At 44.7% G+C, this 21598-nt stretch overlaps 1 protein-coding gene across 1 annotated transcript in view; it reads left to right on the top strand.

Annotated features, from left to right (window-relative positions):
- grm5b (glutamate receptor, metabotropic 5b) overlaps positions 1-12036 on the top strand; it is a 68549-nt gene extending 56513 nt beyond the window's left edge. Inside the window, exons 12-18 of the mRNA XM_061826991.1 lie at positions 1021-1138; positions 2594-2780; positions 3610-3768; positions 4903-5028; positions 6281-6463; positions 7892-8058; positions 10076-12036. Of these exons, the coding sequence (XP_061682975.1) occupies positions 1021-1138; positions 2594-2780; positions 3610-3768; positions 4903-5028; positions 6281-6463; positions 7892-8058; positions 10076-11162 (2027 nt within the window). The 3' untranslated portion in view covers positions 11163-12036. The remainder of the gene's footprint in view (positions 1-1020; positions 1139-2593; positions 2781-3609; positions 3769-4902; positions 5029-6280; positions 6464-7891; positions 8059-10075) is intronic.
- The last annotated feature ends 9562 nt before the right edge of the window (positions 12037-21598 follow it).

The following is a 21598-nucleotide window of genomic DNA, read 5'->3' as shown; positions in this document are numbered from 1 at the left end:
GGCCGGCCGATGAATGTACCGCTCAATCGATGGCTCGATATCTCGGATGGTTTCGGGCGCGCTTCTTGCCTTGTCATCTCGTGATTAGTCCTAGCACTGAAGCGCGTATAATTTTGTGAGCCGGGTGCTCATTCGAGATGGATCTATGCGCCTGCACCGCGCCTCTCCACCCCTTGAGTCGCCCGAAGTCTCGAACCCCCAAGTACGAATGGTCAACCGTTTTTTTGGGCCTCCGGAATGGCCCACGCCGGCCGCGCTGCTCCGAATCCTCATTGGGGTCATGGGTGTGGGTGGGATGTCAAAACCCTGAACTGGTTTCCAGCCATTCGTGGGGCACAACATAGACAAGCAACCTTTCACACTCACATTCACACCTACGGACAATTTAGAGTCTTCAATTAACCTACAATGCATGCGTCTGGGATGTGGTAGGAAAGCGGAGTACCCAGAGAAGATGATGCAGGCGGGGGGGGGAACGTGCAAACTCCACACAGGGAAGCCGGATTCGAACCAAGGACCTCAAAAGTGTGAGGCAGATGTGCTAACCATTCAACCACTATGCCGCCAATGTGAATGCTATTTCATGTGTGTCTGGAAATGAGTCTCATTTTGCTTGGTGTTACTTTACGACACTGACATTTTTCATATATGTGAAATGTATCTACTGAGCATTTACCGAACTACGTACGCAGCTGGTGCTACGCTACTGCAGATCTAGACTTGGTGGAAAAATTCAGCAGGCATCTAAAATGACCATAATGATAGCCGTTCGTTTAATGAATGCTTCTTCTCGGCGTGGTGCCGCTGATAATTCAGCTGAAGTGACGACAGAGGTAGGAAACACAGTGCAAGGAATCAAGACGTACACGAGACAAAGTCCGTTTTGGAAAGAGGGAGAGGACACGTGAACGATGAATGTTGGAAATGAATCACATTTTGGTGACCGCACAGCTCTGAAGGTCTCGTCTCCTGACCGCGTTTGAACTGTCGCTGAACAAATGTGTTTCTCACTTCACTCAGGATGCGATCCCATCCCGGTGGAGTACCTACGATGGGGAGACCCTGAACCCATCGCCGCCGTGGTATTTGCCTGCCTCGGGCTCATGGCCACATTCTTTGTCACTGCCGTCTTCATTAGGTAACAAATCTCTCCCTGTCCGTATGCGTTTTACATTCTTCACTTTGGTAAAAATGGAACTGCAGTCCATGGATGGGCAACCCGCGCCCGCGCTCTTATTGAGCGATCCTTTTTGTCGTTGAAGAGTGGATCTTTTTTACATGCATTTGAGCATGAAATCTCTTCAAATTATGTACAATAATTAATTTAACAAATTAAATAAATGCCGGCACGGTGGGTCAGCTGGTAAAGCGTTGGCCTCGCAGTTCTGAGGACCCGGGTTCGATCCTGTCCCCGCCTGTGTGGGTTTTCTCCGGGTGGGCACTCCGGTTTCCTCCCACATCCCAAAAACACGCAACATGAATTGGACACTCTAAATTGCCCATAGGTGTGATCGTGGGTGCGGCTGTTTGTCTCGATGTGCCCTGCAATTAGCTGGCGACCATTTCTGGGTGTACCCTGCCACCTGCCCATTGACAGCTGGGATAGGCTCCAGCACTCCCCGCGACCCTCGTGTGGATAGGCGGCTAAGAAAATGGATGTATGAATAAAATACAATAAAATTAAATTAAATTAAATAAGAACTGACATGTGCCAATATTTTGACCATATTCTCAAAGGTATTTTTATCATACATCTGGTTAGGAAGTGAGTGGTCCTATGTGACCCCCTGGTCGCACCGGATCTATTCATCCATCCATTTTCTTTGCCGCTTATCCTCACGAGGGTCGCGGTGAGTGCTGGAGTCTATTCCGGCTGTCAACGGGCAGGAGGCGAGGTACACCCCGAACTGGTCGCAAGCCAATCGCAGGGCACATCAAGACAAACAGCCGCACTCACAATCACACCAAGGGGCAATTTAGAGCGTCCAATTAATGTTGCATGTTTTTGGGATGTGAGAGGAAACCGGAGTGCCCACCCGGAGAAAACCCACGCAGGCAGGTCCGGGATTAAAGCCGGGACCTCAGAACTGTGAGGCCAATGCCACACCTACGGGCAATTTAGAGTGTCCAATTAATGTTGCATGTTTTTGGAATGTGGGAGGAAACCGGAGTGCCCACCCGGAGAAAACCCACGCAGGCACGCTTTACCAGCTGAGCCACCATACCGCCCAATTATCTACAATATTAAACTATTAATTTAATAAAATCAATCGATAAAAACTGATATGTGCCCATATTTTGACCATATTTTAGAGGGCATTTTTATCATACACCTGGTTAGGAAGTGAGTGCTCCTATGTCAATTGGTGCCCCCCCCCCCCTCTATCATTTAATTTGCCTGTCCCTGATCGAGCATTTGTAAAAATTGTATAACAAGAAAACATTCAATTACTGATCAAAGCAATTAAAATGTTTTCCCTCAACATCCAGAATCTTCTGAATATCTGCAACTAAAGAAAAGGGTTATGTCATTAATTTTTGAACGTCGAAGCGTCGTTATTTGCGGAATTGAACGTTCCGTCCATCCGTTTAGGTTCAGGGACACTCCAGTGGTGAAATCCTCCAGCAGGGAGCTTTGCTATATCATCCTGGCCGGCATTTGCCTGGGGTACCTCTGCACCTTCAGCCTCATCGCCAAACCGCACGTCATTCACTGCTACCTCCAACGTCTCGGGATCGGCCTGTCACCTGCCATGAGCTACTCTGCTTTGGTCACCAAGGTGAGGACGCGAGCTGCTGTGCTTGCCGCGATGGGGGGGGGAAAAAAACAACAGCAACAAAAAAAGCGACACTCGCCGTTAGTCTACAGCGGGGGTGTCAAACTCATTTTTCCTGCGGGCCGCATTGTTGTTCCGGTTTCCCTCAGAGGGCCGTTGTGACTGTAGAAACGAAAATATTTAATCATCTCATCGTATTCACATCATCAATTTATGAGCTAGTTTTGGAATCAGAAATCAAGGGTAATGTGTGTTTTTCAACTATTCGTGTTTGCTCGTAATATCTCAACGATATTATTTATGACAGGGCTCGGCGACCTTTTTGAGGCTGAGGCCTGCTTCGCGAGAGCACCGATCGAGTGAAGGGCTTACGTGATCTGTTTGCGGGAAATTTCAGACTCGGTTCATTCCGCGTACATAAAATATTTGTTTCAATTTATTGTAGTAAATGACATTACAGGCATTTTAAAATTTTAACTCACGTAAGCAAGTCAGATTCAGAATTTAAAGCACAAATAATAGTCACAATTTGTGGCCTATGGTATTTTTAGAACATACCTCGCGGGCACCGTGTCGGTGACCCCCGATTTATGATATATGACGATTTGAAATTTTGGTACCGATTTTTACAACAATCACGGAAATTGACGCTCTAGATTCGGCTTTGCCGGCCACATAAAATCACGCGGCGGGCCAGATCTGGCCCCCGGGCCTTGAGTTTGACACCTGTGGTCTACAGACACAAATGGACGTGCGGCGTTGTGGCGCAGTATGATCTGGAAGTAGCACAAAACGTGTCGAGGTGGAGAAAATGTGAACGTTATGTTCCTAGACCAACCGCATCGCGCGGATCCTGGCGGGCAGCAAGAAGAAGATTTGCACAAAGAAGCCTCGTTTCATGTCCGCCTGCGCTCAGCTCGTCATTGCCTTCCTGCTCATCCTGCTACAGCTCGGCATCATCGTGGCGCTCTTCCTCATGGAGCCACCCCAGGTCGGTGTGTCGTTGTCGCCGGGCGGAGTCTTGGCACATGCGTGGACACGCCCCGCAGTCACAACGCAAAGATAAGCCCCTTCGTGGGCAGCGTCCCATTTTTGGGACATCATGATTTCCACGCATTATATCCTTCAGTATATCAAAAAATTTAAGTGTTTTTAATCTGATTCTGAATCTGGTTTTTGGGACGATCTACTAAGAAAACCCAAGTACCCTCTCGCGGGCAGCGTCCCATTTTTTGGAATGAGATTAGAAATGAGTAAAGTGATCATATAACTTAACCATAAATGAAAAATAAGTGTTATTTCCTTGATTGTGGCCTGTTAGGAGACTTTTACCTCAATAAGGCGAAAATTTGCCACCCTGCCCATGAATGCGACAATAATTAAGTCGTTTTTTTGTATTATTCTCATTTTTTATCTTATTTTCATGCATTCGTCTTATTTTTCATTTTGGTGGCACGGTGGATCAGCGAGTTACAGCGTTGGCCTCCGAGGACCCGGGTTCGATCCCGGCCCTGCCGGTGTGGAGGTTGCGTGTTCTCCCCGTGCCTGCGTGGCTTTTCTCCGGGCACTCCGGTTTCTTCCCATTAATTGGACACTCTAAATTGCCCCGAGGTGTGATTGTGAATGCGGCTGTTTGTCTCCATGTGCCCTGCGATCGGCTGGCGACCAGTTCAGGGTGTAACCCGCCTCCTGCCCGTTGACAGCCGGGATTGGCTCCAGCACTCCCGTGACCCTCGTAAGGATAAGCAGCTAAGAAAATGGATGGATGGATGGATGGAATGAACAGTTGTCTTCTTTTTTGCGGAAGTCAGTATGTTGTCGTAAAACTGAAAAACGGGTTGGTTTAAAGAAAATGTGCTATCCTATAAATTGTATGAATTTAGAGACCTGCAGATAAATACTGAAATATTGATATCTCTTGTTTATCGTTTGCTGTAAAACACAAATGTTTTCAAAAACATCATTCGTTTCTCGACGAGTGTCGAAGTGACAGTTTTTGCCGTATCTCTTTCATTTTCACTCACATATACAAAAAAAAAAAAAAAAAAAAAAACCCCAAACAAACTTGTAAACGCCTCGGCACGTGTTAAGCAAAACAGCGTCGCGCTTTCTCGCCTCCGCGCAGGTGATCCACGACTACCCCAGCATCCGTCAAGTCAACCTCATCTGCAACACCACCAACTTGGGTGTGGTCGCCCCTTTGGGGTACAACGGCCTGCTCATCCTCAGCTGCACCTTCTATGCCTTCAAGGTGGGAACCGGTCCTTCCTATTCGTGCATATTGTTCAAAGATTAAATACCAATTTCGATAACTTGACTGTTTATCTGTAATGCCAATTTAGTGGATTAATACATATCACATAGCATATCTAATTTAGCATCTAGAAATTAACGGGAGAGTCACAGCTAGGTCTTCTTTCAAATATGTATTTTCTCACCTTCTTCCTATGAGAAATCTTATGCAGGCTGCCAAAAAGAATTGAAACGAATAAAGGATGAAGAATTGAAAGGAATAAAGGAAAAGTAAATAAAGGAGGAGTCACTGATGGTGTAGTGGTACACACGCCTGCCTTTGGCACAGGGAGCGTGGGACCGATTCCTGCTCAGTGATGATGTCGATATGTGCCCTGCGACTGACTGGCGACCAGTTCAGGGTGTAGTTGGAAATAGAAAAGTGTTTTTTTTTTTTCCACATCCCAAAAACATGCAACATGAATTGGACACTCTAAATTGCCCCGAGGTGTGATTGTGAGTGCGGCTGTTTGTCTCGATGTGTCCTGCGATTGGCTGGCGACCAGTTCAGGGTGTACCCCGCCTCCTGCCCGTTGACAGCTGGGATAGGGTCCAGCGCTCCCCGCGACCCTCGTGAGGATAGGCGGCTAAGAAAATGGATGGATGAATAAAATAAAATAAAATTAAATTAACCCTTTACGGGCAGGGGTTGCAAATTTGCAACAGGTTTAATATAATCAAAAATTTTAGGTCCAGAGTATCCAAAAACATGCAACATTAATTGGACATTCTAAATTGCCCCACGGTGTGAATCTGCGTGTGAATGGTCATTTGTTTCTCTGTGCCGTACGATTGGCTGGCGACCAGTTCTGGGTGTCCCCCGCCTCCTGCCCGTTGACAGCTGGGTTAGGCTCCAGCACTCCCCGGGACCCTCGTGAGGATAGGTGGCACAGAAAATAGACGGATGGGTAAAGAATAAAGGAAATGTGATTTTCCCAAATGCAAATCAAAGTCTATGTTTGATTATTTGTGGCCTGTAGCTGTTCATTTTTTCCATAATATGAAAGCAGAAGAGCTGGAAAAAAAAAGCAAAACTGTGCCTTGGGCTGTGCTTGATCACTATCATACCTAATGCGTAATGACAGAATTCAGAATTTGCAATAGTTCATTATCTCAACTGAATCAATGTTGCTCCTTCAGGCTAAAAAACAAAACAAAACAATTGCACAATAACCAAAAAACAAAAAACCCCTTTGTTTGTTCTCCGCCAGACCCGCAACGTTCCTGCCAATTTCAATGAGGCAAAGTACATCGCCTTCACCATGTACACCACCTGCATCATCTGGCTGGCCTTCGTTCCCATCTACTTTGGCTCCAATTACAAAATCATCACCATGTGCTTCAGCGTCAGCCTCAGCGCCACGGTGGCCCTTTGCTGCATGTTTGTACCAAAGGTAAGTTGAGGAGCGACTTTTTTGCAGTATTTATCCACGACTGTTACCGGATTGTCCGTTCATCCCAGTGGCCGCCATACATAAATATACCTTCCCCTCATAATATATATCTTTGTTTATATAATTGCTCTCCGATTTACTCTGACTGGCCGGGGTACACCGCCTCTTGCTTAAAGGAGGACTTTGTCGAAAAAAAAAAATCTACATATATAATTAATTAATTATTTTTAAAAAATCTATTATTATAAAATTAATTGGCCACGTCTGGAGTGCTTCCTGTTCTGACCCCGTCGCTCGTGGATGCGGTTTCACCGAACAGAGAACTTCCCCTAGCTGGAATTTTGTGGCCGATTTTTGCGAAAAATAATTACATTAATTAATTAATAATCATAATTAAATTGCCCCATGGGAGGTTAAAGAAGGACAAATTTGGGAGCGTTTTCTCGTTGTTGTTACAGTTTGGGGCACAACACGTCGGCATATTGGTCTCGCTAGAAAGGATGTTCTGGAACGCTAAGCACCGGTGATGTCACGGGGCGGGGTCAAGGGCGTTTCTTCCCGGGTCTGGCTGTGAAAGCTGGCACATATCCAGATAATGCGTGGATTTCAAAAATGTCCTTTATTTTAAATTTTTGTTTTCAATTAAGGTCCTAAATATGGGTAATAATAATATTACTTCAGATTGGAGGGTACATCGAATTTTTGCACAAAGCCGTCCTTTAAAGTCAGCGGGGATTGGCTCCAGCTCACTCGCGACCCTAGTGAGCATAAGCGATACTGGATGGATACGTGGATGCACTCCTATTTACTCTTTTTTTTTTTTAAATAGTATGCATTAATATTCGAATTAAAATGTCCCTTATCTCTTATGTTCCTGCGGAAAGCAAAATTCGATTTGAATTATAAGTGACTGCGAAGCAATGTATATCTGATACATTTTTAATGGCAGCTACTGTAAAATGCATGGAATGTCATCTTATGTAATGATGATACATGATTATACACTCATACTTTTAAATTATAATATTTCTTACTTTGTGAATAATTCAAGGTTTGATAAGTGCTCGGCAAACTCCTACTGGACATTAGAGTGGATATCAATAGTGGATCATATTTGTCTTGTGTTAGGGAGTGTTATGATGTACTGTAATTCTTTATTTATTAATTATTAATAATTTAATTGTCAGTAGATATAGTGGGCATATGATGCATGAAGTAAAAAAGATTTTCCTCTCGTGAAGTTATTGCAAAAACAACAAAAAAAACCAAGATGAATTCTAAAAAAGTTCTAATAATTACACAAAGTTCAACAAGTACAATCTTTGTTTTGATTTTGCATTATGCCTCGAAGCGAACTCATCCGCCCACAAAGAGGTTCCAGGTGGCTCAAGTAAATCTAAAAATGTATTTTATTGTCTGTCATCGAAGGTGTACATCATTCTGGCCAAACCAGAGCGAAACGTGCGGAGTGCCTTTACCACCAGCACGGTGGTGCGCATGCACGTGGGCGACGGCAAATCGTCCTCAGCCGCAAGCCGATCCTCGAGCCTGGTTAACTTGTGGAAACGCAGAGGGTCCACCGCGGAGACACTCAGGTAGGTGTACGCATTTGTGTGTGTGTCTGAGGCCTCTGAAAGATTGATTCATTGAAGCCCCTTCTGACCCTCACATGAACTGCAGACAATGGACCTCTCCGATGGCGATCTTAAGCTCCGCCCCCTTAGCCATGCCCCATAACATGTATGAAGTCGATTCTCTATCGCGTATTCCAGATAATATTGGGGTATGTTTTTTGCCAAATGCGTCAGACTTGTTCAAGAGAGTTCTACAGAGAAGTCTCAACCATTTCACCGCAAGGATATGTACACGGAATTAAGATTTTGGACGGAGCAGGACGGTCAGAATTACAGCAAAGCGTTTGCGATCGATGCAAAAAAAGTTGTTCGGATTGAAATCCAACAGGATCAAATAGTGGAATCGTACTGCGCACGTAAAGCGGGGTGAGTACTTTTTACTTGGAAAGATCACGAGGAATATTTCTTTTATTATCTTTAGAAGTGAGTGGGTGTATTCGTTTCACTTGGCTCGTAATGGAAGCCAGTGCGCTGTCTTAAAAGTCTGGCGTGATACAAATAGGCAAATAGACGTTTCTCTTGCACGACGTGGCGCATTTACGTATCCCTCACTTGACTCTTCGGCATAATAACATGACACACTTCATTCGGCAGGTCAGTGATACGTGATAAGTGATAAGTGAAAGTTGTTCTCCTGCACTGATAATAATTCAGTCAAACTCAGAGAAGACCACTTACCTTGGAACATACAGCCTTGTGTTTGTTGATATTGTTCACATTTAGTTGTACGTGCGCTCTTCCGCGAGCCTTAATCCACCGTAGACACTTCGTCAACTGTGTTCTAGGCTTTGGAAAATGAGTCAACTGGGCCCCTTGTAACCTAGCCGGATATCTTTCATCAGACCGGCCCATTTCCTTCGTAACATTAACTTTTCCAAGCGCACGCTACTGACAACCAGTGTTGCTTGTGGGACAATACGGCGAGAGGGGCGTGTCAAGACAGGGGTTCAGACAATGCGGCTATCTGATTGGCTATTATTGTGCGAGTGATTGACAGGGCGGAATGGTCCATTGGCTAATCGCGACACGGTAACGACAGATGAGAATGAATTGAGCTGTTGAAGGAAAGAATGGGCGAAAGTTCGGAAAATCTGAGTGGAAATGAAGAGAAATGGAGTGTGTGTGAGGTGTGTGTGGCGGCGGTGGGGGAGGGATGACATGTCGGGTGACAGACAGACAGACATACAATAGCATTTCCCCTCTCTTCACGCCATTCTCCTGTCACCTAAAGCAATAAGCAAAGGATCAAATGGGTGAAGTCAACGTTGGCCCCCGTCTCACGTCAGGTGGTTACATCAGCCTCACCCGCCTTGCCAAGCAAGATTTTAATCATGCGGTTATGAGAAATGTCAGGAATCCTTCCATGTCTGCTGTTTTGTCAGTCCCTCCTGCACATCTCCATCTATTTGTGTCTTCTCTCTCTCTCTCTCTTTTTTTTTTTTTTTTTCAGCTGGTGGTGGAAATTGGCATGGCTGTGTGCCGCTGCGCCGAGATGATGATTTTGAGATACTGTCATGTAGGCAAACGCATTAGGAATAAAGTCAGTAGAGGTGGGGGCTGGGGGGTTAATTAAAATAATTTTTTTCAAAGAAACAGCTGCTGCGTTGAAACAAGTCAGAAAGGAATGTCATATCACAAACATTTATGAGCTTCCGTGGTTTTACAGAGCACCACATGCAAAAGTATGTAAACCTTTGGATTAGTTTGCTCTTTGAAGCACCTTCATGGAAGTTTTTTTTCCGTTTTTAAATGCCTTTAATCATGTAAAGGACATCGTTGTGTATGAAATCGATACATACATTTCTTTTTTTTTTTTTTTTTTGCTTTTGATTATCACATTAGATTTGCTTCAAACTCCAAATGCCGTTTGGCTTTGGTCGTATCAGCCTGCTGAACGACCCTCACAGTACATCTTTTTTTTTTTTTTTTAAATCTTGTTCCCACTTATGTATCGTCCGAAATCGATCTCGTTTTTCAGCTCGAACGGCAAGTCGGTGTCTTGGGCCCAGACCGAGCGCAACAGTTCACACGGGAACCACTTGTGGCAGCGTTTATCCTTCCACATCAAGAAGAAAGAGAACAATCAAACTGCGGTCATCAAGCCCTTTTCCAAGACATCTGAGGAGCGCTACTGTGGAGGAGCTGACCTGCCTCCACACATGCCCCTGCCCTCCCTTCCCTCCGTTTCTTCCCTGCCCTCCCATAGCGACACCGGTGCCGACAAGAACCTGTACGACGTGTCTGAAGCCGAGGAGAGGTACTCCCTCACGTATCGACCGCAAACGCCCTCCCCGATCAGCACGGTGAGCCAGAGACTCGGTGCAGGTTCGGAGCAAGAGCCTCAGATGGCGGGCGTCGCCACGTACCCCAGCAGCAACTGCAGCCAGAGCAGCGGCAGCAGTTACGGGCGCGTCAGCTGTAACTCGGGCGCGGCCGGGAGCGACGGTCGCCTGATCATCTTGGAGGGTCGCCCGGTGGCGTGCCAGAGCAACCTGATGGATCAGATCAGCTGCGTGGTGAACCGCTTTACCGCTAATATCAGCGAGCTCAACACGATGATGCTGTTGTCCTCTCCCACGCACCCCAACGCACACAAACACTCGCCGCCAGTGCCGCACCCCACTGACCCCTACCTTCTTCCTTGCGAGATTCAACCGCCTCCTGTCTTCACCACCTACGCCGACGTCCAGCCCCACCCCCTCGCCGAGTCGAGCTTGGGGCGGCGGGGCGGCTGTCCCGTCCACCCGGTGCCCCTTCCGCATTCGCCCTACCCTCTTCCACCCCCTCACCCCCAGTCCTCTCCTTCCATTTCCCCCATGCGAGGCGGCTTGGTCGCCTGCCTCATGGACTCCCCACTGAGGAGAGTGGAATTGGAGGAGGAGCTTATTGCTTTGACTCCCCCGTCGCCCTTCCGGGACTCTCTGGCATCTAGCAGTAGCTCGGCTGTGTCTGAGATAGATCTGTGTCTGCCCCCGGTACCCTCCCATCCTCCCCCGTCGCCTCCTTCGCCCAGGTACAGTAGACTCAATCTCAGAAACTACAGCCAGAGCTCCTCTTCGCTGTGAGGTAGACATGACGCAGGGGAAGAGGAGCTAACGGATCAACTGAAAAGCATTCATTCCCGCGAGGGTGTCGGCGCTTTGTGTTTACATGTGTGCGGTGAGATCACATTTTCATCTTGATGTTCCTTACATCAGAAGGGGAAATGTGCTTTGAAAATATGTATTAGGATTAGATTGTGGCCTTAAAGGTAACATGGCTGTCGGCTAATTAGAGATAGCGATTGTGCACTCGAGGTACGCGTGGATGTATGTAAACCTCCATGAGTGTGTTTTACTTGTCTTCAGGAGAATGGACCATCTAAAAGTTCCCAAAAGGCACATAAACTGTTCAGTTGATCTCCTGTACCGCAATCAAGCACCAACAGGCTGTGTGCGGGGACTCACAAAACGAGTAAAACTGTAAATATTTCACAAGTTATGGGTTCACAGCTGCAGTATCTCGCTTTGCACATTAGCGCCTTCGTATTACATCAGCCGTTTTCAGTTCCACTTGATTCTTGAAAGGGTTGACCCAAAAACCTTTTTACCTGGAAGCAGGGAAGATGAATCACATGACACCTAATCTTTTTGCAAATTGACTAAAATAAAACCCCGCCAGCTAATAACGACATTAGTCTTAACAGATCCTAAATTCGAAATATTATAGAGAGTTTCCACAAAACAAGAACGCAGGATACCAATGTCACTGTCTTCGTAATATTTGACGGAATTCATTAGGTTCCCTTCGAGTTCTATGTAGAAAAGGTTCCCCTCATTAGCTTCTGTCAATCTGTGGCACAGGTGCAAAAGTATTCCCAAGTCTCAGCGGCAGACGAGCCTCGAAAAAGCTTTCTCCTTGCCGCTGGCGTGTTAGCAAAAAGAATTTTAGGCCAATTACAGTATGTGGGGGCTTGGGGTCGGGGCGGGGGGATCCGAGCTCAATAAATGTCAGTTTGACATTTCGGGTAATGGGAAATTACTTAAAGAAAAGTATTAAATGAAGTACCTGACACCTTCTATGAAAAACAAACAAAAAAAAAAGACTGTTAAGGAATAGCGTGAGTAATAATCATCAATTCATGATAACGTGCAGTTGACTTGACTTCAACTAAATGTTTTTCTATTCTAAATGCTCAAGTTTGGTCGCGCACTGAACTGAGCAAAGGTGAGCTTGCGTTCTGCCCGTTTCCATCGTCACGGTGCCCACGAACGAAACGATGATAACGTAACAAATAATTCCGATGACAGCAGGACTCAAGAAACTGTGGTTACCACTCTGAATGTGTCAATTACGATTCTCTTTATTCGTTCCACAGGGTTTGGGGTGGGGCTACCTTATTCATTTTGCGAGTTCATGTGGTTCCATTCAAAAAAAAAAAAAAAACGTCAACCTTAAAGACTTTCTACGGTGTTTTGATTTGTTCAATTCCATCATTCTGTTCTTTTCATTGTAAAAGCAATAGCATCCGTTTGTCTGAGCAACCACTTTTAAGAACTATTTCTGTCTTCTCTTATGGACAATTTGCCAAGGAGCAAGCATTTGCCAAACGCGCTTGTGTTTACGGAAAATCTGCACAAGGTGAGACAAGTTTTGTATTCCTTGTCTAATGTGTGTGAAATGGAGAGGTTATTTTATGACATTTTATTGTCTGCACTCAGATGGGATTCGTTAAAGACGGAATCGCTGGAATTGTACTGTGAGTAAGAGTTACACTCATTGACTCTGAACTAAATGCTTTGTGTCCATGATCATTTGAAAACGACGCAAAGAAAAATCACGACGGCGCGTCATCGTCGTTATCAATATCATTGTCGTGATTAACATTTCTGTACATGCGTCACGTATCGCCATCATAAAATCAACAGACCGTGACGGAAGAATTTAGCCGGTGCTGTTTGCGATCCGGTCGGAGCCGGTTTCCGGCAGAGACGCTGACTTGTGTTTATTGCAGAGAAGGAACTTTGCACTCCTTTCAGCCCTTGAGCTGCTTGTTATCAGCCTCTTGGGTGGAACTATGCGAGGCAAAAACAGGATCAATGCTCACATTTCCTTTCTTGCACTGACTCCGTGATGGGACATTGAGCTATAAAAAAAAAAAATAAAAAATCACCTGACTGAACAGGAAGAAAATTAATTAAGGGATGATCGTTTTTTGGAAGGAAATCAAATTCCCCTTGATTAATGTTTCCTATCCCGTGATATGATCCACCGATGGAAAAATGCAGCACGACTTATCTTTGTGACGGCACTCCAAAGAATTGGATTGATAATCCTTGCGCGTACTTTCCAATCCAAAAGCACTCATCTGCTGATCAGAGGGAAAGCATCTCTAGGTTATGTAAAAAAAAAAAAAAAAAAAGAAAAAAAAATCACACTGTTTGCTTTTAGCCCAACGTATTGATGATGCGCGGGAGGCTGTTTTAGCTCCAAAAAGCACACAAGGCAGCTCGTAATCTAACGCGATGATGTTTTCCTCCTGTGCTCTAATTGGCCCCATGTAACAGCGTTCAGTTGTTGGTTATCGTTCAATAATTTTACTTTGCAACCCAGTTATTAGTTCAACCCGAGCGCTTGTCGTTTCTTAGGTAGGAGATCGAGGTCCACGCAACCCACTGCCATACTGCGTATGCTGCATTATGAGAGAAGTTCAACCCCCCTAAAAAATACATTTATTGAGATGATAAACTGACGAGGAGGAGTTCAAGTATCTTGGGGTCTTGTTCAGGAGTGAGGGGAGAATGGAGACGAATCGGTGCGGCGTCTGCAGCGATGCGGACTTTGTATCGGTTCGTTGTGGTAAAGAGGGACCTAAGTCGAAAGGCGAAGCTCAGTTTACCAGTCGATCTACATACCTATGGGCACGAGCTGCAGGTCATGACCGAAAGGATCACGTCTCTCATCTCTGCAGATGGTCTGGTTCTGTTGGCTTCATCAAGCCGTGACCTGCAGCTCTCATTGGAGCGGTTCAGAGGCGAGTGTGAAGTGGCTGGGATGAGAATCAGCGCCTCCAAATCCGAGACTATGGTCCTCAGTCGGAAAAGGGTAGTGTGCCCTCTCCGGGTCGGGGATGAGATCCTGCCCCAAGTGGAGGAGTTCAAGTATCTTGGGGTCCTGTACACAAGTGGGGGAAGAATGGAGCGGGAGATCGACAGACGGGCCGGTGCAGCGTCTGCAGTGATGCGGACTTTGTATTGGTCCGTTGTAGGGAAGAGGGAGCTAAGTCGAAAGGCAAAGGTCGATCTACGTTCACTGTGGGCCGTGACCGAAAGAACAAGATCCCCGATACAAGCGGCCAAAATGAGTTTCCTCCGCAGGGTGTCCGGGCTCTCCCTTAGAAATAGGGTGAGAAGCTCAGTCATCCGGGAAGGGCTCAGTGTCGAGCCGCTGCTCCTCCGCATTGAGAGGAGCCAGATGAGGTGGCTGGGGCATCTGATTCGGATGCCTCCCAGACACCCCCCTGGTGAGGTGTTCCGGGCACATCCCACCGGAAAGAGACTCCGAGGACGACCCAGGACACACCGGAGAGACTACGTCTCTCGGCCGGCTTGGGAACGCCTCAGGATCCCTCCGGAAGAGCTGGAAGAAGTGGCTGGGGAAAAGGAAGTCTGGGTATTCCTGCTGAAGCTGCTTCCCCCGCGACCTGACCCGGAAAAGCGGTAGATGATAGATGGATGGATGGGTGGATGGATAAACTTCGCACAGCCGCACAAAGGGAGGGATGGCATCTTATCAACATGCCACAATACTGTACGCCCCCGTATCAAATAATAACAATCAATACTGTCGCTGTCTGGCATGATTGCATTCTTTATGCACATCTAGTTTCACAGTAATTAATCTCACTTTTTTAATTTAATAGCTGAACCTCCGCGATGTCTAAATCCAAATTAAATTTGAACAGCCAATCAAAACTTGTTTAATGTCACATGTATTTTTTTATTAATTAGCTCTTTTGTAGATCGCTGGCGTTTTCATTTTATTTAGACGCAGTAAAGAGTCACAAAACCGCCGAGGTGGGGCTCATTGTGCTCGTTTGAATCAACTAAGTGATGACTGTAAAGTCATCCCAGTATGTGCTTGATAAAAATGTTTTTATTTTCCTCCTGAAAAACACAAATTGGCTTTTCAATAGACTAAAGTCCATCAAGGGCTTATCAGCGCAAACAAAACATTTCCACCCACTTGTGCAATTTAGTATGCTGAAAATGAAAGACAACAGTTTCTACACGTTTCCCCTACTTCAGATATACATTTTTTTGTCATTTTCCCATTGCTGTACTACGTTATGATTTTGCCAGTTATTCTGTAAATCCGAACCCAAGTTTTTGTTTACTCAGCAGTTATAACAACAAACAAAAACTTCGGAGGCAGCCTTGATCTTTTAAAAATACATTTGTTGTTGATATAGTGATATACCTACTTAGGAAACTTGAGAAATGGAGTATAAAATATCGTTCATGTAGTACATTATTTTTGTGTTGTATGAGATGAAGTGAAGGTTGGCTCTCGAGCTCGCGCACCTACGTGATAAAATGACGTGACTTTTGTTGACCTCGCCATATTGCCGGTCTGGCAAAGCATTGTTCAATGCAAAGTCGGTTGGAGACGACGCGAAAATACCTCTTGTAGCACGACGCCCAGAGTCTTGTCCGATACCGTCAGACATTTAGAAGCTGGAAATAAACGAAAGTACGTGGAAAAATGAGATAAACTCAGCATAGAGAACCCGCATTTAATGGCGAAGTCGATGTTTCCGCCGATAAGAAATTGGAAAGTTAATCCGCTTCCGCTTGTCTTGGACAACTGGATCTACACGTGGATCTGGCGAGTAAATCTTCGAGATTTACACGGAAGAGTTTGAAAGCGTAGAAAAGTCTGGACGCATACGAATACTTGGTTGCCGGATCTGTTCTCAACGGGGAGACGGCTCGTGAACGCGGAGGCGTATCCGGCTACACGTTAACCTTTGCCGGAATCCATCCATCTTTTCAGCTAATATTCAATACAAATACTAATATTTAAATAAATGACCCCTGGTTTTACACAAACTCACATTAATTAACTATGAGTGAAAAAGGACGGGGTCGTCTCCACGGAATGTACGCGGAAGCGATTGCGGCCACACGTAAAACCTCTGCGACAGTTTTTTTGGAACACGCATTGTTCTCAAATGAGCTGATTTGCCATTACAAATACTTCTTGGTAATTTGACATTGAGAAGAATAATTCTTACCTGAAGTGAAGAGATCGCTACACAGTCGTGTGTATTTGGTCGGACACCATCCGTCACGTTTAATTCCCGAAATCCATCGATCTTTTCTGGTCTTTACCGATGGTATTCTATGAAATTATCTCTTTGAATATCTGTCTCGTCTGTCGTGACAATCAACAGCAAAACAGGTCTCGGGTATTGTAAACATTCTCTTCTGGTTCAGTGTCTCCCACAAAGTCGGGCAGCTCTGTTTGACCTGCAAAATGGCGCCGTGAAAACGGTGACGTCACGTGCACGAGCTCTACACGTATTCAGATTTAACCCGGAAGATTCTCACGACCGATGCGCTTTTCCCACTTTGCAGTTAACCGGAACGCGGCAATAGATCTCACGAATTGTTTGCCACAACTTTTTTTAAAAGACGCACGGAGCGTTTATATTCAAACGGGAGTTTTGTGTGCAGACAGAGGAAGGGGAAAGCACTTGATGGGAAGTGAAGGGAAAAAGACTCAACACAGAGACTTTCCAGCGCTGTCCTGAATATGAAAGAGGTAAAAGCTGCGTTCAAGTTTGCGTTTGCAGGATCGAGGCCGAGTGCAATCCGGGCCAGGGGACGGGGGTGACGCCTAGTTGTCTTAAATATGTCATCAGCAGCGGTTTTGTATCGTTTGTGTGCGGCTGCTGGCAAATAGTTGACTTTTGTTGCATTTTAGCGATAGGTTGAATACGTTAATACGGTATGTTATGGCTTAAAATCTCTGGTTTGCGTGTAGTCCAAGTTATTGTTTTTACACATAGAGAAGGCAGAGCTAATGAGTGATTTTTTTCAAATTTTCTTTCTATACAGTCGTACCTTTGGTTATGAATTGAATTCTTTCTGTGACCTCAATGGACCTTTCCGATGGCGACCTTAAACTCCGCCCCCTTTAGCCATGTCCAACAAGCTTCCAAAATGGCGACTGAACAGAACAGGTTTGAAGTCGATTCTCCATCGCGTATTCCAGGTAATATTGGGGTATGTTTTTTTTTTGCCAAATGCGTCAGACTCAACTCAACTGTTTCACGTGGGGATATGGACACGGAATAAAGATTTTGGACGGAGCGGGACGCATTGCCGGAGTTCCGGCGAAACGTTGGCGATCGATGCAAAAAAGTTTGACGTCAGACAAACTTCATATTGAAATCCAACAGATACTTCTCCCTTACCTACCCTTGAACATACAGCCTCGTGGTTGTTGATATTCCCCACATTTAGTTGTACGTGCGGTTTTCCGCGAGCATTAATCCATCGTAGACACTTCGTCAACTGTGTTTTAGGCTTTGGAAAATGAATCAAGAATTGGACGTTACCCAAGCGCATCTGAGGACCATTTTCTTCGCAACATTAACTTTTCCAAGCGCACGCTACTGACCACCAGCATTGCCTGCGGGACAATACGGTGAGAGGGGCGTGTCTAGCCAGGGGTTAAGACAATGCGGCTATCAGATTGGCTATTGATGTACGAGTGATTGACAGGTCGGAAAGGTCCGTTGCATCCAGAAATATTTGCGTATAGAGCTGATGCTTCTCAGGGAAATGAATAAAAATGAGATTCATCCATTTTGACGTTGTAAATCCGTTTTTTTTTTTTGTTATGAATTTGTAGTTAAAATAAATGCTATAGAATGTTTAATTCTTGGGAAGAAATAACCGTGTATTCGCTAGCAAATCACATTTTAATATTTCTATCAATGTGTCTCTGTCAATGTGCACCTGTTTTAAACCATCGTTGGGTGTTGAGAAAGCCGCTATATGAATTTGATTCCCAATACAATAACACGATGGCTGTCAGTTTTCACTTCTATGGAGCCGTACCGTCGCAACGCAATAAAAAGCACCTCCCGCGCGCCCTTGCCTACACGATTCCCAAATCATAAATAGCGCATTAACCGAGGTAGTTCTTTTGTGAGCTGAACTGTTGATAAACCGGGCCATTCATAAATTATAACCCAAGGTGGCACCGTATTTACATAACTAATGCCTCTGTTTTAAAGTACAAGAAAAGGAAAATGTGAAATGGGAGCTTATCCGCGTTATCAAATAGATGCTAAATACTTGTTGCTATGAGCATAAAAATATCCCCCAGTTATTCTTGAACTTTCAATTGGAACGAGATTCCGTTTGTTTGACTTTGCCGCGACCAATAAGAATATAAATGTTGCCTTACACTTTCCTGCTCACTGGAGCGAATCAACTTCATCATAGCTAGTTTGTTCATTTCGACATTCTAATTTCGACAAGCTTGTCAAATATGTTTTGCCTTTTTTTTTTTTTTTACTAATACGTGGTGTGAAGAGAGAGCGGCAAGGCATGCCTGCATTCAAATAAAGTGCGCGTTTGAATCTTTGCAATGCAGCAAGCAGTTAGCCTGGGCTTCAATTTGCTTAAGTGGCGTAATTGTTAGCGTAATTCCCGGCCTACAGAGAGCACCTGGTTACAAGCCTCACCGAGTACTTTTGTAAAGGAAATACCATTTGGTACCTACTGTACATACGCCGCAACTGTGTGAAAGCCGCAAGTGTCCACATTGAAACACGAAATATTTACAAAGACTGTACACAGCAAGAGTTTAACACTAGCGCCGCGGTAAAGCTAGTGCTAATGCTAGCGCCGCGCTAAAGCTAGCGCTTGTGTTAATGCTAATATGGCCAGTTAAAATAAAACTTACTGTTACATATCACTGAGACACCCCAGTACAGCAGCAACACGTTACCACAACGCAAACGCAAGCACAGCGCTAACACTAGCACAGCGCTAACGCTAGCGCAGCGCTAACAGGGCTGAAAAAAAGTCACTTCCTCGGCACACGTATTCCACCGGTCTCCTTCTTACCTATTCCGTTAGAAAAAAATGCAAAAATTAGCCGCATAAACGGCAGGGACGAAAGCGTATGAAAAAAGTAGGCCGGAAATTACGGTTCTTGAAGAAATTCACAGTCACTCTAAATGCTAATTGTACAAAAACAAAAAAAAAAAAAAAAAAAAAAAGTAATTGCATTTACTCACCGCTGGACCAAAATGACTGTTATTGACGTAAATGTGAAGAATAATCGCTCCCTGGTATTTGATGTCGGGCTAGCACACGAAGCGTGAAGTGCGTATTGTCAGTCTCAAGTGTTCTTCTTCTAGTTGTGCCCCTTCACATAAACACGGTGCCAATTTTGACTCCCTCAACCGTTCGTTGCAGGCGTTTTGTTTCCTTTTTGAAGTGTCGAAGTGACGAGCGAGATTGACAAACCATCTGCTGTGAAAAACGATGTACTTAATGTATTTTTAGACGCGATGAACTTGTTCTATTTGTACGGAAAATATTTAAACCGATCGTTTATTTAAGGGAATCTTGTATCGTTTATTCGCCGTTGGTCATTTGATATTGTGACGATTCATTTTTAGGAAAGGTTTTTTTTTTTTTTTTTTTTAAGCGTTGTCATTTTGATTATTATTGTTTTTTTTCTGATGACAGAAATGTAGAATGTAATTAGATGCTATATGTCTGTGATGCTGGAAGATGGATTTATATTTCACTAATGTATTTCATACAGTATATCCCCATGGACTTGTAAAGTGTGAAATATTGAGACTTATATGGTTGTAGCTGTATGAACGTTGCAGTATCTTTCGAAGTGGCTTTGTAGAGGAGGCCGTTGTCAACGCAGCGGCGTGAGTGTGCAGTTGTGCGTTTCGAGCGTATCTGACATTTTTAGAGACTCGATTTCTTTGGATTGTTCTCCGATATTACAAAGTGACATAAAGCGGTTCGCGCAGAGAATAAAGTGTCCTCACATTGTGTCGTTGTTGTTGTGAGTTACTCGACACTTCTACAACTTCAACAAACACGCTCGACAACCGCCCTTGGATGAAACATTGAATGTTACATTGATTAGTCCAAAACTATAATAAAGAAAGGAATAAAGGTAAGTGATTTGTTCAAAAACCAAATCCATGTTTCCCATTATGATGAATGGAGAAAGAAATAATGCGTTCCAAGCCTACAAAATTTGGCTTTTTAAAGCATTTTTTTCTTTTTTTTAGCTTAACATACGTTAGCTCCCTCTATGTAGAACGACGCGAACTATGCCACCGGGGGATTTTCTAGTAAGTGTCTTTTACGTACCCAGAGTTCCCTGTTTGTAACAAACGCGCATTAATCACAAGGAGACTTTTCAGCGCGGGGGAGCGCTCAGACCGTCACACTGGCAACCAGTTCAGCGTGTACCGCACCTCCTGCCCGTTGACAGCTGACCCTCGTGAGGATAACCGGCAAAGAAAATGGATGGATGGAAGTGTAAAAACAACATCTGAGGCAGTTTTGGTTACCGCTGCTACAGCGTCAGAAATACAGATTACAGATTAAGTGAGTAAATCTCAAAATCCTTATAATGGTTTTAATTTCCTGACTGCAAATGACTTAGCAACGATGCCAAATCAAAATACAGTGATGCCTCGGTTCTTGGCCACAATCCGCTCCAGAAAACGGTTGGAGAAGTGATTTGTCCGAAAACCGAATCGATGTTTCCCATTACAATGAATGGAAAAGGAAATAATGCGTTCCAAGCCCCAAAAATTGACTTTTTAAATCTTTTTTAAAAAATCTCAACACATGTTAGCTCCCTCTATGTAGAAGAAGGGGAACTATGACACCGGGGGATTTCCTAGTAAGCGTCTCCTACGAACCCACAGTTACCCTGTTAGTAACACATGCGCATTAATCACAAGGAGATTTTTTAGCACGGGGGAGCGCTCAGACCGTCCCACTGGCAACCAGTTCAGGGCTGCCCGCTGATAGCCGGGATAGGCTCCAGCAATCCCTTGCGAGGATAAGCAGCAAAGAAAATGGATGAATGTTTCCTTTGTTAAAGTACAGCCCAATATTTCATTTTCTTCCCTTTTTTGCCACCGTTCATCATTTCTTTATGTTTGTATTTGCAACGTTCGTGTGATCGGAACTAAAATCTATGTTGAGGACGTAAAGCTCACAATTTTTTAGTTTTATTTTTTGGACAGTTCTGCCAGGATGCATGCAAACAAACACGCACAAAAGCTACACGCGGTCACCGATGGCTTTGAGACCGAGTCGATACCTCATTTATCAGTCCTTGGTGATGTATAATTAGTTTCTAATCACGCGAATCTAATTTGTGATTTCATTGGCTTTTCAAAGAGCGCGGCGACTGATCCATATTTGCTGAGGATGTGCTAAAGAAGAGG

Source organism: Syngnathoides biaculeatus, chromosome 8 (genome assembly GCF_019802595.1).
Source record: "Syngnathoides biaculeatus isolate LvHL_M chromosome 8, ASM1980259v1, whole genome shotgun sequence".
NCBI lineage: Eukaryota > Metazoa > Chordata > Actinopteri > Syngnathiformes > Syngnathidae > Syngnathoides > Syngnathoides biaculeatus.
Note: the sequence above shows the minus strand (reverse complement) of the source record. Positions and strands in the feature narration are given on the sequence as shown.